At 35.5% G+C, this 13,775-nt stretch overlaps 1 protein-coding gene across 2 annotated transcripts in view; it reads right to left on the minus strand.

The window, feature by feature from the left end:
* The window catches only part of RNF17 (ring finger protein 17), a 154,751-nt gene that overhangs the window by 108,049 nt on the left and 32,927 nt on the right, over positions 1 to 13,775 (minus strand). For both annotated transcript variants that reach the window (XM_035003771.1, XM_035003770.1), the window contains exons 7-11: positions 10,544 to 10,715; positions 8,868 to 8,944; positions 8,424 to 8,498; positions 3,764 to 4,068; positions 1,490 to 1,648 (exon numbers count right to left, since the gene is read on the minus strand). In XM_035003771.1, coding sequence (XP_034859662.1) covers positions 1,490 to 1,648; positions 3,764 to 4,068; positions 8,424 to 8,498; positions 8,868 to 8,944; positions 10,544 to 10,715 — 788 coding nt within the window. The remainder of the gene's footprint in view (positions 1 to 1,489; positions 1,649 to 3,763; positions 4,069 to 8,423; positions 8,499 to 8,867; positions 8,945 to 10,543; positions 10,716 to 13,775) is intronic.

Consider the following 13,775-nt stretch of genomic DNA (forward strand, 5'->3'; position numbering starts at 1 on the left):
TACTATGAGCTCAGTGATGTTCTCAGTATTTATGTTTGAATTTACTTACTCCACCCAATAACCTTCTGGAGATGGGGCTTCCATCATACAGGTAGGCAAAGAGGTACAAGGAGAATCCAGGTAGTCTTAGAGCCCATTCTCTTAACAACTAAGCTACCTATCAGAGATAAATTGGTAGATCTGACCACTGATTATATACAGAAGGATGCTGTATAAATATCCTCTGTATATGCAAATAAAAACAGGATAGCTGAGAGGCACATTAGGACAGCCTTTTAATTTTTAGTTCTATGAAAATGTTTATTTGGCCTAAAGATTTTCATCAACCTTTCTCTTATGTTGATATACCACATAAACAATAGTCTGAATTTTAAACTATATGCTATGAAACCATTCTTTTTTGCAATAGGTAAGATAAAAGCCTATTAAAGACATTTGTTCTTTATAATGAAGAGCACAGGTAGGAAAAGGGAAAAGGGAATATCCTCTTAAAGCATCATATCACAGTTCTCCCCCTTGTCACTTTCTCAAAATATAAATGAGTATTTAAGTCATGTAAATTTATTTACCTTGAAATAATAATTATCCTTAATTTAAAACAAAGGATGACTTTGTGGCTTTTTTAGAACATTTTCTGTATCTAAATTGAACGCTTTTGGGCATGTATCAAATTTTAAGAGAAATATTTGTAGCCATAAAAGTTTAATACTACACTTCTCTTTTCTTAGATATTCATAATTTCATGTTATCTAAAGTTTAAAATTATCATCAATTTTTGTCAGAAGTATATGATAATCTTAGTTTTTGGATATTCTGATATGCCACATGGATGAGCTGAGAGTTAATCACATTCTTAAAGAACTACTATATAACCTTAAACAGATAATATTTTTTGGTATTATGTATAGGCATTGATTGCTATTAACAGAGCAGTTTTCTCTGTTAATCAAACAAATCATAGCTTCACCTTATTATAGAGTAAAATCAAATTTAGTCAATGTGTTATAAGGAAAATATTTGCAATAAAAGCCTAAATTATGGCAAATTACACATACCCTTAGAATTAAGATAGGCTGATCAACTACCCTCTGAGTGGCCCTAGGAAATAGACACCACTGTCCTCCTGCACCTAATTTAAGTGCTTAATGACATCCTCAACATTCACATGTGGACAGCAAGGGACTGTAGTTATACTACAAGGAATCATCTTACAGGCCAATTTTCCCTGGAGACAAGGGAGCAAACTACATAACCTGTGAAGGGTTTTGTAATTTAAAAAATAACTACTTTCACTCCATAATAATAGTTTTTGTATATATCTCACTCAGCAGTCAATATTTAGCTAACTTACCTAAATAAAATGTTATATAATTAAAAAACTTTTATGCCTGGAGCACAAATCTATATTACAAAAGGTCTATGTGGATTGGCCAGATACTATAATATTTAAATAAACTTAATATTTTAGCTTGGAGTAAGATTTCATTACCTAGTTCCAAAATGTCTGAAGGCTCAAGGTGTAAACTCTTACTGCAAAACTGATTCACCTTCTTTTCCAATACTGTTGCATCTTTAATTTGTGAATACTTCCGGATGTAAAAGTGGCAAGGATGTATTACATGGCTTACAAAAACTAGCTCAGGAGAACCTAGATAAGAATATTTAAACCACATTAATAAATCATAAGTTAGGAAAGAATTCAAAAAACTGTAATAATCCTCTAAAGAATATTAAGTGTCTTGTGGCACTGAAAACTCTAGAATACTTAGGCCCCACAAGAGTCCAAACCCAAAATAGTAACCAATAAGACAAATAGATCCCGCTTTCAACATTAAATTCTTTAGCAATCTGAGCTGCAAATATTTTATTTTACTTGCCAAGTATGTTAAGTGGAATTGCAGTTCATCTGATAGTTAGATTCTAAAGTCAAGATATACTGTAACTCTACTACATTATAACAAAACATCAGAGTTTATTTATGAACATTCTGGAACTCAGAACTCTATTGATAATAAGTAGGTCTCTTGCATATCCCCAAAATCCTGTTTATACTATACCCAAAGAACCAAGAATAAGCTCAGAGACACTCTGAATACAAATCTTATCTGGCTTAGAGAAGTGTGAAAAAATGTCTGGGCAAAGCCAATATATTGAGCACCATTTAGGGGAAGATGTATGTGTTTTGGTGGAGGTTGCATGGGTGGTGAGGGTAGAATAAAAGAGAAAAATTTTTTGTATATAGCAGTAATGAAGCCAAGTGTAGCTACTGAAAAGATGTCCAGAATATAATGTTAAAAAAGGAATTAAAACAACAGAACAGTGTGCATGGTATGCTTTGTTTCGTGTACAAAAACATAATAATAATATATATTTGTATATGCATAAAGAAACTCTGGAAGAGAGGGAGGGACTGAATGAAATGGGACAGGTTAGGGAAAAATTTCACACTATTTTAATATATAATTTTTGAACAATGTAGATGTTTTATTTACTGAAAATGTTTAAAACACAAAGAATAGGAGGAGTGGAACTGGAGACAGTAAAGAGAGATGATAAAAATGAAACAAATAGATCATTTTAACTGTCCAATACAGACCACAAAGAATAATACCCACATTGAGGATGGGGTAAAGAGATAAATATGTGTAACTGGGGAGGCAGTTGAGAGAAGTGTTACAAATTTCAGAAATATTTTTGCCAATAACAACTAAAACTTGTAACATTAAAAGGAAGAAGTTTTAGTTAACAGTAAATTTTATTCACTGCCTTCACACTACATTAGAGTTACTTTACACAGAGCAAACTCCATAACATCAAGTTCAGAGTTGTTAAAGTACCTGCTTTTGATCCAAAAGGGAAAGACGATTTTTTCTGAAAAGGCTTTTTTGGATCTCTAGGTGTTTCCACAAGATAATCTGTGAAGCATGCTTCATCAAAATAGGAAATAAAGGCAATTGTACTAGTTTTATTAGGATGACAATGGCACACTATTGCTTAAAAAGCTGTACTTGAATTGGCAAAATACTGGAAATGGAAGACTCCTTTTTATCAGTAGATATAGTCATGACAGGTTTCTTAACTCACTGAGATATCAGCAATAATAATAGAATGGAAACAACCAAAAATGTGTTTTTTGTTTTTTTTTTTTTTTTTGCTTTCAAAAGGTCATTCTGGAGAATCAGCCAATGAAACAGATTGGGAAGTGGTGGGCAGAAGAGACCTAAAACAGAACTTGAAAATGGTCCGAAAGAAGACTGGTAGTATACTAACTACACAGTAGTAGTTAATGGGGAGAATACCAGCATTGTAAATCTAATCAAACTATTATGATACACTAAAATGTTACAATATAGATGCTATTATATTCATGTTAACTCATTTTATAACAGATTATCTCTCAAAAGAAGATTTAAGAGAACCTGTTCTTAAATTTAAGGACAAAACCATGAGATTGCTCTACAAATCTCTCTCTCATTTACCTGTATTTTTGTCTTTTATACAAGGTTTGTGTGTGGAACACCAAAAAGTCAAATATCTCAATTAAACCAAATATTAAATTTACATCTCAGAGGTTAGATTATTACTCTAAAAATAAAAAATTATCCTAATTTTGGAAAATGTGAAAGTAGGGACAAGGAATGAAGTGTTAACTCATAATGAGGTATAAGATAACAGCAACATGTTTCTGTTAAGTACAGGGACTAATTTTGTTTCTAATTACAGACATGATATATTGTTTCCTTGCTTTTGAATTTTCACTCACTTTCCATGTTTTCTTCAATAATTTCTTCAATTATCACATCAGGGCTAGATCCCATTTGAGGCAGAACAGCAATGGTTTTAAGGGATGATGTTGCAACAACCTCCTTCTGTGGCTGGAAGTCTTTTGCTTCTAAATGTACATCACAGGCTTCCCGTTGCAAAGAAGGTGATGGGGTTTCATTAGTTGGAATAGACATGTCAACCTTTTTCTTTTCTCGAAATGGGTATGTATCATGACAAGAATATTCCTTTTTATGATATTTCTTTTGAACATTCTGTCCCATTTCATTTTCTTGGGGATCACATCTGTTTAAAAAATAGATGGGTATTAAGGAGGGCACTTGTGATGAGCACTGGGTACAGTATGTAAGCAATGAAGTACTAAATTCTACACCAGAAACCAATATTACACTGCAGGTTAACTAACTGGAATTTAAATAAAAATTTGGAGAAAAATAAAAAATAGATAGGCATATGGCTACTTTAAGTTTTTCATAAATTTTTGTATCTACCTTCAAGCCATTTCCTTTCCACATGACAGTTAATACTGTGACACATATAAAGAGCTAAAGTTTTGTATAGGTGCCTCAGAAGTATTTTTTAAATAGCTTTATATTTTTTAAAGATTTATTTATTTTAGAGAGAGAGAGAGAAAGCACGAGCAGGAGGGGCAGAGGGAGATGGACAGAGAATCTCAAGCAGACTCCATGCTGAGTGTGGAGCCCAACATGCGGCTTGATCTCAGAACCCTGAGATCATGACCTGAGCTGGAACCAAGAGTCGGATGCTCAACCGACTGAGCAACCCAGGCACCCCAAGTAGCTTTACTGATGTGTAATTTACATAGCATAAAATTCAATAATTTTTACTAAATTTACAGTTGTGCAGCCATCACTAGATGGCATTTCCATTACCCAGAAATTTTTGCCCATTCCCAGCCCTAAGGCAAGCCTAAGGGTTTTAAAAGGTAACAAGAGGTATAATCAATGAGAAGCTGAAGAAAGAAATGATAGTCATGTCACAATCTTCTAGTCCTAAAGAATAGTGGACATAGGTTTTCGAAAGAAATCATTTTGATCTGGCTTAGCTGTTTTGATTTTAAATTATGTTATGATTATTTTTTAATTTACTGGCCTAAAAATAAAGTATAGGAAACAGTGAAGGGTATAATCCTGAGCAAATCATTAAAAACCTCCACCTGGCCTAAAAATCACCATTAGTCTGAATCCTTTGGGTATTATTCAATAGCCACAACCCGCAGTTGAACTTTTATGCAGTTTACTCCATTTTTTTATCTTCTTCACGTATCCACACAGATTTAGGCTATCAATCTACAAGTATAGAAGTTCTATCAAAGAAATGAGATTGAGTCTCAAAAACCTTGTCTTTTGGTTAACCCATTATGGATTTAACTTCATCACAGATCATTTAAGAAGCATTTTGGAAATGGGCGCCTGGGTGGCTCAGTTGGTTAAGCGACTGCCTTCGGCTCAGGTCATGATCCTGGAGTCCCGGGATCGAGTCCCACGTCGGGCTCCCTGCTCAGCAGGGAGTCTGCCTCTCTCTCTGACCCTCCCCCCTCTCATGCTCTCTATCTCATTCTCTCTCTCAAATAAATAAATAAAATCTTAAAAAGAAAAAAAAAAGCATTTTGGAAATAAGAACCAACAAAGCCAATTAGATTCAGCAATGACACATATTATCTGTCTCTTCTAAAAAAAGGTATGCTTTGAACGTAAGTAAAATACATGCTGAATTCAAACACCTTCTGAGGATATATCTATGTACCCAAATTTGCAAACTAGACATTTCTTTTTATAACAATTTTCATTTGACCTGGGACATTTAACACTGTCAACCGACTCCAGTCTCATAAACTCCTCCTTTGACTTCCAGAACACCACTTTCTCCTGTTTGTTTTCCAACCTCTGCCTACTCCCTCTCAGTTTTGTTTTGCAGGTTACCATTTCTCGGTCTTAAAATTTAGTATTTTTCCAGGGTACTGTCCTTGACTTATGTCAATACCTGCTCTTACTGGGCAAACCCGTTGTTTAATTACCACCTGTAATAAGTAGAAGCAGATTGTAGTGATACATTCCCTTTAAACTAGGAAAAAATTTAATACTCTGAATTAACGTTAAAATCAAGACAAGATCAATGCAGAGTCTAAAAGAGACAGAATAGGTTTTGTTTTAAAAATATTCGATAGTAATCATATTCAAGTTATGAAAATATCTAAAAGAATGTACTCATTGGGAAGGCTGATGGTTATCCATGTAAGCACAAAAGTCAAGTCACAAAGACAAACAGGGTACAGGGCTCCATATCTGGGGGAAAATGATTTGAGCCAAAGGACTGGTACTCTAGTCCTCTGGCAAGGACTTTCCTCTGGTGGTAAGAAACGTACTAGGAATGTACTATCTAGGCCTAATGTCATTAAGTTATTTGATTAATCTTATTCCCTTTATTGCAAACAACACTGCAAACAAAGCAATTTCTTATAATTTGGCTTCTTAGGCCTGTTTGGATGCTTGTAAAGAATGCCAACACAAGTATTCCAGTCCACTGGCAATTATATTTGTCCGTAAGTTTATAACCTGGCATTCTGACTAAACTGGAATTCTGGCATTCAGTTTTGTAAACTTGGCTTGTAGGAGTTCACCTGGCTTATAGTGCATCTGCTCATGTCTGTTCCTGACCTTTTAAGATTGTGGGCCAAACTCTGGTTAGTTACCTAAGGTAATGAATGTAGATGCTTCCTGGGGGATGATTTCCCCTGGAGGCATACCACCTACAAGTAAATGAACTTACTTTCTTTTTGGGAGTTTCTAAACCATCTATATTCTGACTATTCCTACACCCAGAATCAAGTTTTAGTACATATAGCTAACTGCTCTCTGTATATTTCTCCCCAGGTATCTGGTAAACAATAATAAATCAACCTGTCCACTATCCTCCACTCCTCTAAATTTTCTCCTTGTATTCCCAATCTTGGTGAATAATACCACAATCCATCAACTTAACCACCAAAGCTAGACCTGTAAATCACTGAGGATGCTTCCCTTTTCCTCATTCATCATGGTCAAACAATTAATAAGCTTTATCAATTTTCCCTATTTAGCATTTGTCATATCTATTGCTCTGCAGTACTACTATGTTTGGTTTCTCATCATTTGCTGAGACTATTGACACAATAACCCAACTAATCCTTCAGCCTCTAGCCTCAGACTCTTCCAAATAATCCTCTAAATGGCCACCAGAGTTATCTTTTTAAAATGTAATCTATTTTTATTTTCATGTTGAAAATCTTTTAGTGGTTTCTACTATTTACAGCTGTGCTGTCCAACTTTCTGCAATAGTGAAAATGTGGGGCACTGTCTAATATGGTAGCTATCAACCACATGTAACTACTGAGCACGTGGGGCTCGAACTCATAGCCCTGAGATCAAGAGTCACATGCTTTACTAACTGAGCCAGCCAGGCACCCCTCCAATTTTTCCTTTTAATTTTGTTTTAATTAACTTATGCTTAAATTTAAATGGGCACATGTGGTTAGTGGCTACCACATTGGATGACATGGATCTAGAAAATAAAGTTCAAATGCTGCTACACAGCATACAAAGTCTTTAGGATTTAGCCTATATGTATCCTCTGCCAATTGGAATTATATAAGCAGTTCCCTGAATGTGGCACATTATCTCACTGCCTATACCCTTCTTTCTGCTATGATGCCTACCTGCCTTCTGGCCTCCTTTCCAGTTGCTACTCATTTTCATAGATAAAATAAAATTCTCCTTTTTCTAAGTCTCCTGTTACCCCCAAAAGAACTGACTGTTCCCTTCGTTTGCATCTCCACTAAATTCTGCATACATTACTATCATAGCAATTATTCACTTGATTGTTTACATGTGTCATCCTCTACTTATTGTAACTTCTCTGACATATATCTCAATGTTTAGGATAATGGTGCCTAGCGCAAAATCAGTGTTCAATGCTGGCTGAATGACTCTCAAAGATAACTTTCACACATATATCATTTTTTTTTTTAAAGATTTTATTTATTTACTTATTTGACAGAGAGAGAGAGAGAGAGAACAAGCAGGCAGAGAGGCAGGCAGTGGGAGAGGGAGAAGCAGGCTCCCCGCTGAGCAGGGAGCCTGATGCGGGGCTCGATCCCAGGACCCTGGGATCATGACCTGAGCCGAAGGCAGCCGCTTAACCGACTGAGCCACCCAGGCACCCCTCACACATATATCATTTAATACTGATCACTTCTAAGTCTTTTCATTCTTAAATATTTTACACAGAATTAAAATGATAGAAAACTGCCCTTCATATTATTTTACAGTATTTGAATCATACATACTACACACTACACATCAATCTTCCTGTCTCGGGTAATTTTTCTAAGAGACCCTCTCAGAAATTAATGGCATGTTGCCATTTTTTTTTTTAAAGGTTTATTTATTTGAGAGGGAGAGAGAGTGCATGTGCAGGGGGGCAGAGGCAGAGAGAATCTTAAGCAGACACTGCTGAGTGCGGAGCCCGGTTCGAGGCTTGATCCCATAACCCTGAGATCAGGACCTGAGCCAAAACCAAGAGTCAGATGCTTAATCCACTGTGCCACCTCGGCACCCCCATGTCACCATTCTTATACTTACTTTGTTAAGCCCTCAAATTCAATCTTTCCCATATTGTTGAACATGCAGATGATCTCACTGCAATTCATATTCAACCTAAAATAAAACACCAGCATATAAGTAAATGTTCTAATACCAGTTTATTACTTTCTCTAAATAAAAGTCAGTGGCTAACATTAAAAACTCTAAAAGAACATTTTAAGTGCTCTAATACAACTTTATTACTTTCTCTGAAAGTCAGCTGCTGACATTAAGAACCCCAAAGACAACATATTTTTCTAGTGTAACTGAAGAATCCTCTAAGCCCAACTTATCATAAATTACTCTTATTTTACATGTTTGCTAATTTGGGAAACATTTGTGACACAAATTTTCAATTTATAATTGCTTGCTATTTAATAAATCTAGGCTCTAATACATTTTTATACTTAATTTTTAGGTTCTCCTGAATTATAACTTACTTACCTGGGAGAGTTCCTTAGTTTTAGAGAGCTAACTTGTAACAATTCACTCTCAAATGTTAATTTCAAAGTACGGATAATCTAGAATCAAAAGACAAGTGTTACTCAGATGTGAATTTTTTTTTTTTAATAAATATTATTGGGGGTGCCTGTGTGGCTCAGTTGCTTGAGTGACTGCCTTCGGTTCAGGTCATGATCCTGGAGTCTTGGGATCGAGTCCTGTATCAGGCTCCCTGCTCAGTGGGGAATCTGCTTCTCCCTCTGACCCTCTCCCCTCCCATTGCTCTCTCTCTCTCTCTCTCTCTAATAAATGAAAAAAATCCTTAAAAAAATAAATATTATTGAAACAAAGTAAGATTTTAGAAGGAAAACTATAGCCTTTAAGTATCTCACTAATTAATGTGTTCAAGGTTTGATTATAGGCACCGAAAGGGATGCAAGTAAGTGTTTATGGTTTTTCCCCTTAAAGAAATTTTAAATCTTTTAGAGACATAAATTAATAAATAACAACAACAAAAGACACTAGTTAACAAATGGGATATAGCTATGTAATCAGAGAAGATTCTGATTATATTCACTTTGCATCTGCATTGCTATCCTCCAATGTCTTTTTGCCTTATCTTCTTAATAAATCTAACTAGGGTGAATACCAAATCTTTTTTTTTCTTAAGATTTTATTTGTCAGAGAGAGAGCATGCACTTGCACAAGCAGGGAGAGCAGCAGGCAGAGGGAGAAGTGGCTTCCTGCTGAGCAAGGAGCCTGATGTGGGGCTTGATCCCAGGACCCTGGGATCATGACCTGAGGCGAAGGCAGACGCTTAATTGACTGAGCCACCCAGGTGTCCCAGGTGAATACCAAATCTTATCACTTTTTTACATCTCCTAATGCCTCATGTGTAATACACAGGAAATGAGAGAGGTCTGATCAAGTAAGACGGTAGCACTTAGAGACTTTGGAGGCAGGTAAACCAATGGCTTCTATTTTATACCTCAGTTCAGCCCAAACACCTGATTATCTATGGGAAAAGGCCATGAGGATTCAAAGACAATAGAACAGGATCTATATCCCAAAGGAGCAAGGTAGAACTCAGCAAAAAAGATCGATGGTTAACCCTGTCTGGCTAAATGATCTCATCAGGAATATGTTTTTATTTTTGCTCAGCTGTGCTCCCTAGGCACATTATTAGATGATAGAATATAGTGGAAGCACCCTGTCTCTTGACCCACACATTTGGGGAAGCAGGAAGAAAAGGAAAACAAAACAAAACAAAACCCTGAATGAGAACTTGAATTAAGTTTTTAAGTCAAGAATTCAGTCATATCTCAATTGTTTATGAAAAGAACAGAGAATCTCATTTAGTTTGCTGCCCTTATATGTTCTCATTTTTTATTCAAATATTCTAGGAACATCAATTTCCAACTCAATGTCACCCTACTTGCTCTCAGATCATGTGTTATAAAGACCTTACCATGCCATTTCCCTAACTGGTAAATAACAATAAAAGGCTAAACAAATTTATTAATGTTTGTTTTAGAATTCAAACACTAAGAGTTCTAAATTGAGGCCAAGATAAGTTAGAATAGTCTGAAAATAAATGCCTGTTAAGTCTTAAATATCATATTCCAAAGCATGTAAACTAATATACCTCAGAAATAAATTCACATTATGATCAAAATTACCTGATTCAGGTCACAATAAGTCCTTAAAGAAGGTGCTGATTTTAACTCTCTTGCTATCTTCATAGCTGCAGCCAAATCATTTTTTTTCTCTTCAATGTAGCTTTTAGCCATTATTACATTTGACAGATAATCATCTGCATTTCTTACTACTTCTTCACACAGATTCTTTTTCCTTCATATAAGATCCCAAAGTTATTTTACAGAATTTCATAAATGCTCATATGAAAGTGAGTTTAAAACAACTGAGTGGTATCAAAAGGGTAATTTCACTAGTTTATGAACATGGTTAAAAGAAGCATTCGACTGAGATATATTATAATTGAAAACCAAGTATGGGTAACTAGAGAAAAAGTAGGATGTAATTATCATGTCACAGATACAGCTGTCACAGAATTAGAAGACAGATCCTAGATGATTCCACATAAAAGAGAAATCCTATCTTGTAATCATTTGTGCCATTTCAAAGACAATTTGTATTCATTTCCCACACAGATATGCTTGCACATTTTAAAATTTCCATCAGTTGACACAAATTACATAAATATAAAATGAGATTTTAAAATAAGACTTCACCAAACCAGAACACAGGTATCAATTAACTACAATCTTCAAAGTAATCCCTTAGAATGGCAAATAGCGATTGCTTCATTACTTGTACCTCAGTACTCAAAATCTTTTCTGGGCCTATGATGAAATTAAATTATTATGGCAATTAAAAAAATTTTGTACCAAAAATTGTAGTGTGTAACTTTCATTTTATTATCAAACAAATGACTATTTCCTCAAGATCAAATCTGGACTCAAAAAAAAAGGAGTGTTTGCCACACTGAAGAGTAACAAAAATGTGACATAGGCTATGAAGGTGAAGAGGTATTCCAAAAACCGTTTTGGTAATTGTATAAATAATCTGAAAGTCATTTCTTTAGGGGAGAAAATGGTTATTTTGGTAAGTTCTAATATGGTTACTAAAAACTCATGCCTGTAGACTGATATCAGCAAAATGGCAAACTAGGTAACTCTAAGCCCTTGTTACCCAGTGGAGATGTCAAAAAAAAAAAACCACACAAAAACTAGTTAAAATAATCTTATAGAAACTCTGGAAAATAAACAAAGGTATACAGCAACCAAGCAAATGCCCAATCAACGAAAAGCCACATTAAAAACAGTAGGAAATTCATGGCGGTTTTTCTTGTTCTTGCCCAGCCCCCTCCTCAGCATGGTGTAGTCTTGGTGTAGAGATAGCAGCACAGTTCCCAATTCCTTCCGTCAAACCAGAGGGAGCATAGCAGACTTCATCTGTAATGTTCTAACTTGTTTGTGGGATGCCTGAGGAACTAGTCTGTTTCACCTAACTTGGAGCTCAGGCAGTGAAGAGCAACAGGCAGTACTTGGGAAGGCTGTAGGAAGACTAAGAGCTATAGATCCCTGGGCAAGAGATTATCGGTAAAGACATACACTAGACCATCTGGGGCTTGCAAAAGCTTGGGTGAGACTCTTTCGGAAATGAATACATTTAAAAGTAGCTATGTATATAAAGGAATAAAGAAAAAAATCATACTCAGGCCCAAGCAAGATGCATGCTCAGAAAAGACCTGAGAATACCTTAAGCCTTCACCTGAGGCTAATTCTAAGGCTCAGAGCATGCTCACTCAGTGAAAGACTGTCCCTGAAGAGAGCCAGTTTGCAATGACTAGAAGAGGTGGCTGTGTTTTCAGATGCCCAATTTTCAACAAAACAGCAAAGGCATATAAAGACATGGGAAAACATGACCCAGTCAAAGGAAAAAAACAGAGTGGCAGAAACCATCCCTGAAGAAGCAGAGACATAGGACTTATTAAAGACTTTAAAACAAAGGTTTTAAATATGCTCAGAGAGCTAAAGGAAAACATGCACAAAGAACCTAGAGGAAATCAGGAAAAAATGAAGGACCAAAATGTGATTATCAATAAATAGACAGACATTATAAAAAGGAAACAAATTCCAGTGCTCAAAAGTACAATAACTAAAACAAAAAATTCACTAGAGGGGTTCAACCGCATATTTGAGTAGGAATAAAGAATTAGCAAACCTGAAGATAGGACAAATGAAATTACAGAGTCTGAGGAACAGAAAGAAAAAATAATGAAGAGAAGTGAACAGAGCCTAAGGGACTTGAGGGATTCTCTCAAGAAAAGCAACATATGCATTACAGGAGTCCCAAAAGCAGGAGAGAAAGAGAAAGGTGCAGAGAAATTATATGAAGATATAATAGCTAAAAACTTCCAAAATTAGATAAAATACATAAATTGACGAGTCCAAGAACCCAAGGATATTTAAATAGAATAAACTTAGAGACCCCCACAAAGACACAATATAATCAAACTGTTGGAATACAAATAGAGAATTCTGAAAGCATTAAGAGAAATGCAATTTGTTATACCCAAAGAATCCTCAGTAAGATTATCAGCCAATTTCTCAGTAGAAACCTTGGAGGCCAGAAGGCAATGGGATGACATATTTAAATTGTTGAGGGGCGCCTGGATGGCTCAGTCAGTTCAGCATCCGACTCTTGATTTCAGTTCAGTTCATGATCTCAGGGTCATGAGATCGAGCCCCGTGTTGGGCTCTGCACTGGGTGTGGAGTCTGCTTAGGATTGTCTCTCTCCCTCTCTCTCTGTCCCTCCCCTGAACTCTCTCTAAAAAAAATAAATGAATAAATAAATAAAGTGTTGAAAGGGAAAAGCTTGCCAATGGAGACTTCTACAACTAGCAAAACTGTCCTTCAAAAGATAAGGGAAAAGTTAAAACACTTACAGATAAAGAAAAGCTGAGGGAGTTCATGATCAATATACTTGGACTACAAGAAATGCTAAACAAAGTCCTTCAGGTTAAAATGAAAGGAGGAGAGACAGTAACTTGTACTTGGTAAAGGTAAATACACAGGCAAATATAAAATCTAGTATTTTTGTAGTTTTGGTTTATAACTCCACTTTTTATTTGCTACAGGATTTAAAAGACAAATACATAAAATGACTATAAATCTATGTTAATGGATACATGATGTATGAAGATGTAAAGAAGTTTTTACATGCAATTCAGTTAAGCTGGTATCAATTCAAAATAGACTGTTATAACTTTAATATGTTATATGTAATCCCCACGGTAACCACAAAGTATAGAATATGCCCCCCCCCAAAAAAAAAGAAAGAAATGAGAAGGGAATCAAAATGTCACTACAAAAAAGTCAAGTAAA

Source organism: Mirounga leonina, unplaced genomic scaffold (assembly GCF_011800145.1).
Source record: "Mirounga leonina isolate KUSES-001 unplaced genomic scaffold, KU_Mleo_1.0 Mir_127, whole genome shotgun sequence".
Classification (NCBI taxonomy): domain Eukaryota; kingdom Metazoa; phylum Chordata; class Mammalia; order Carnivora; family Phocidae; genus Mirounga; species Mirounga leonina.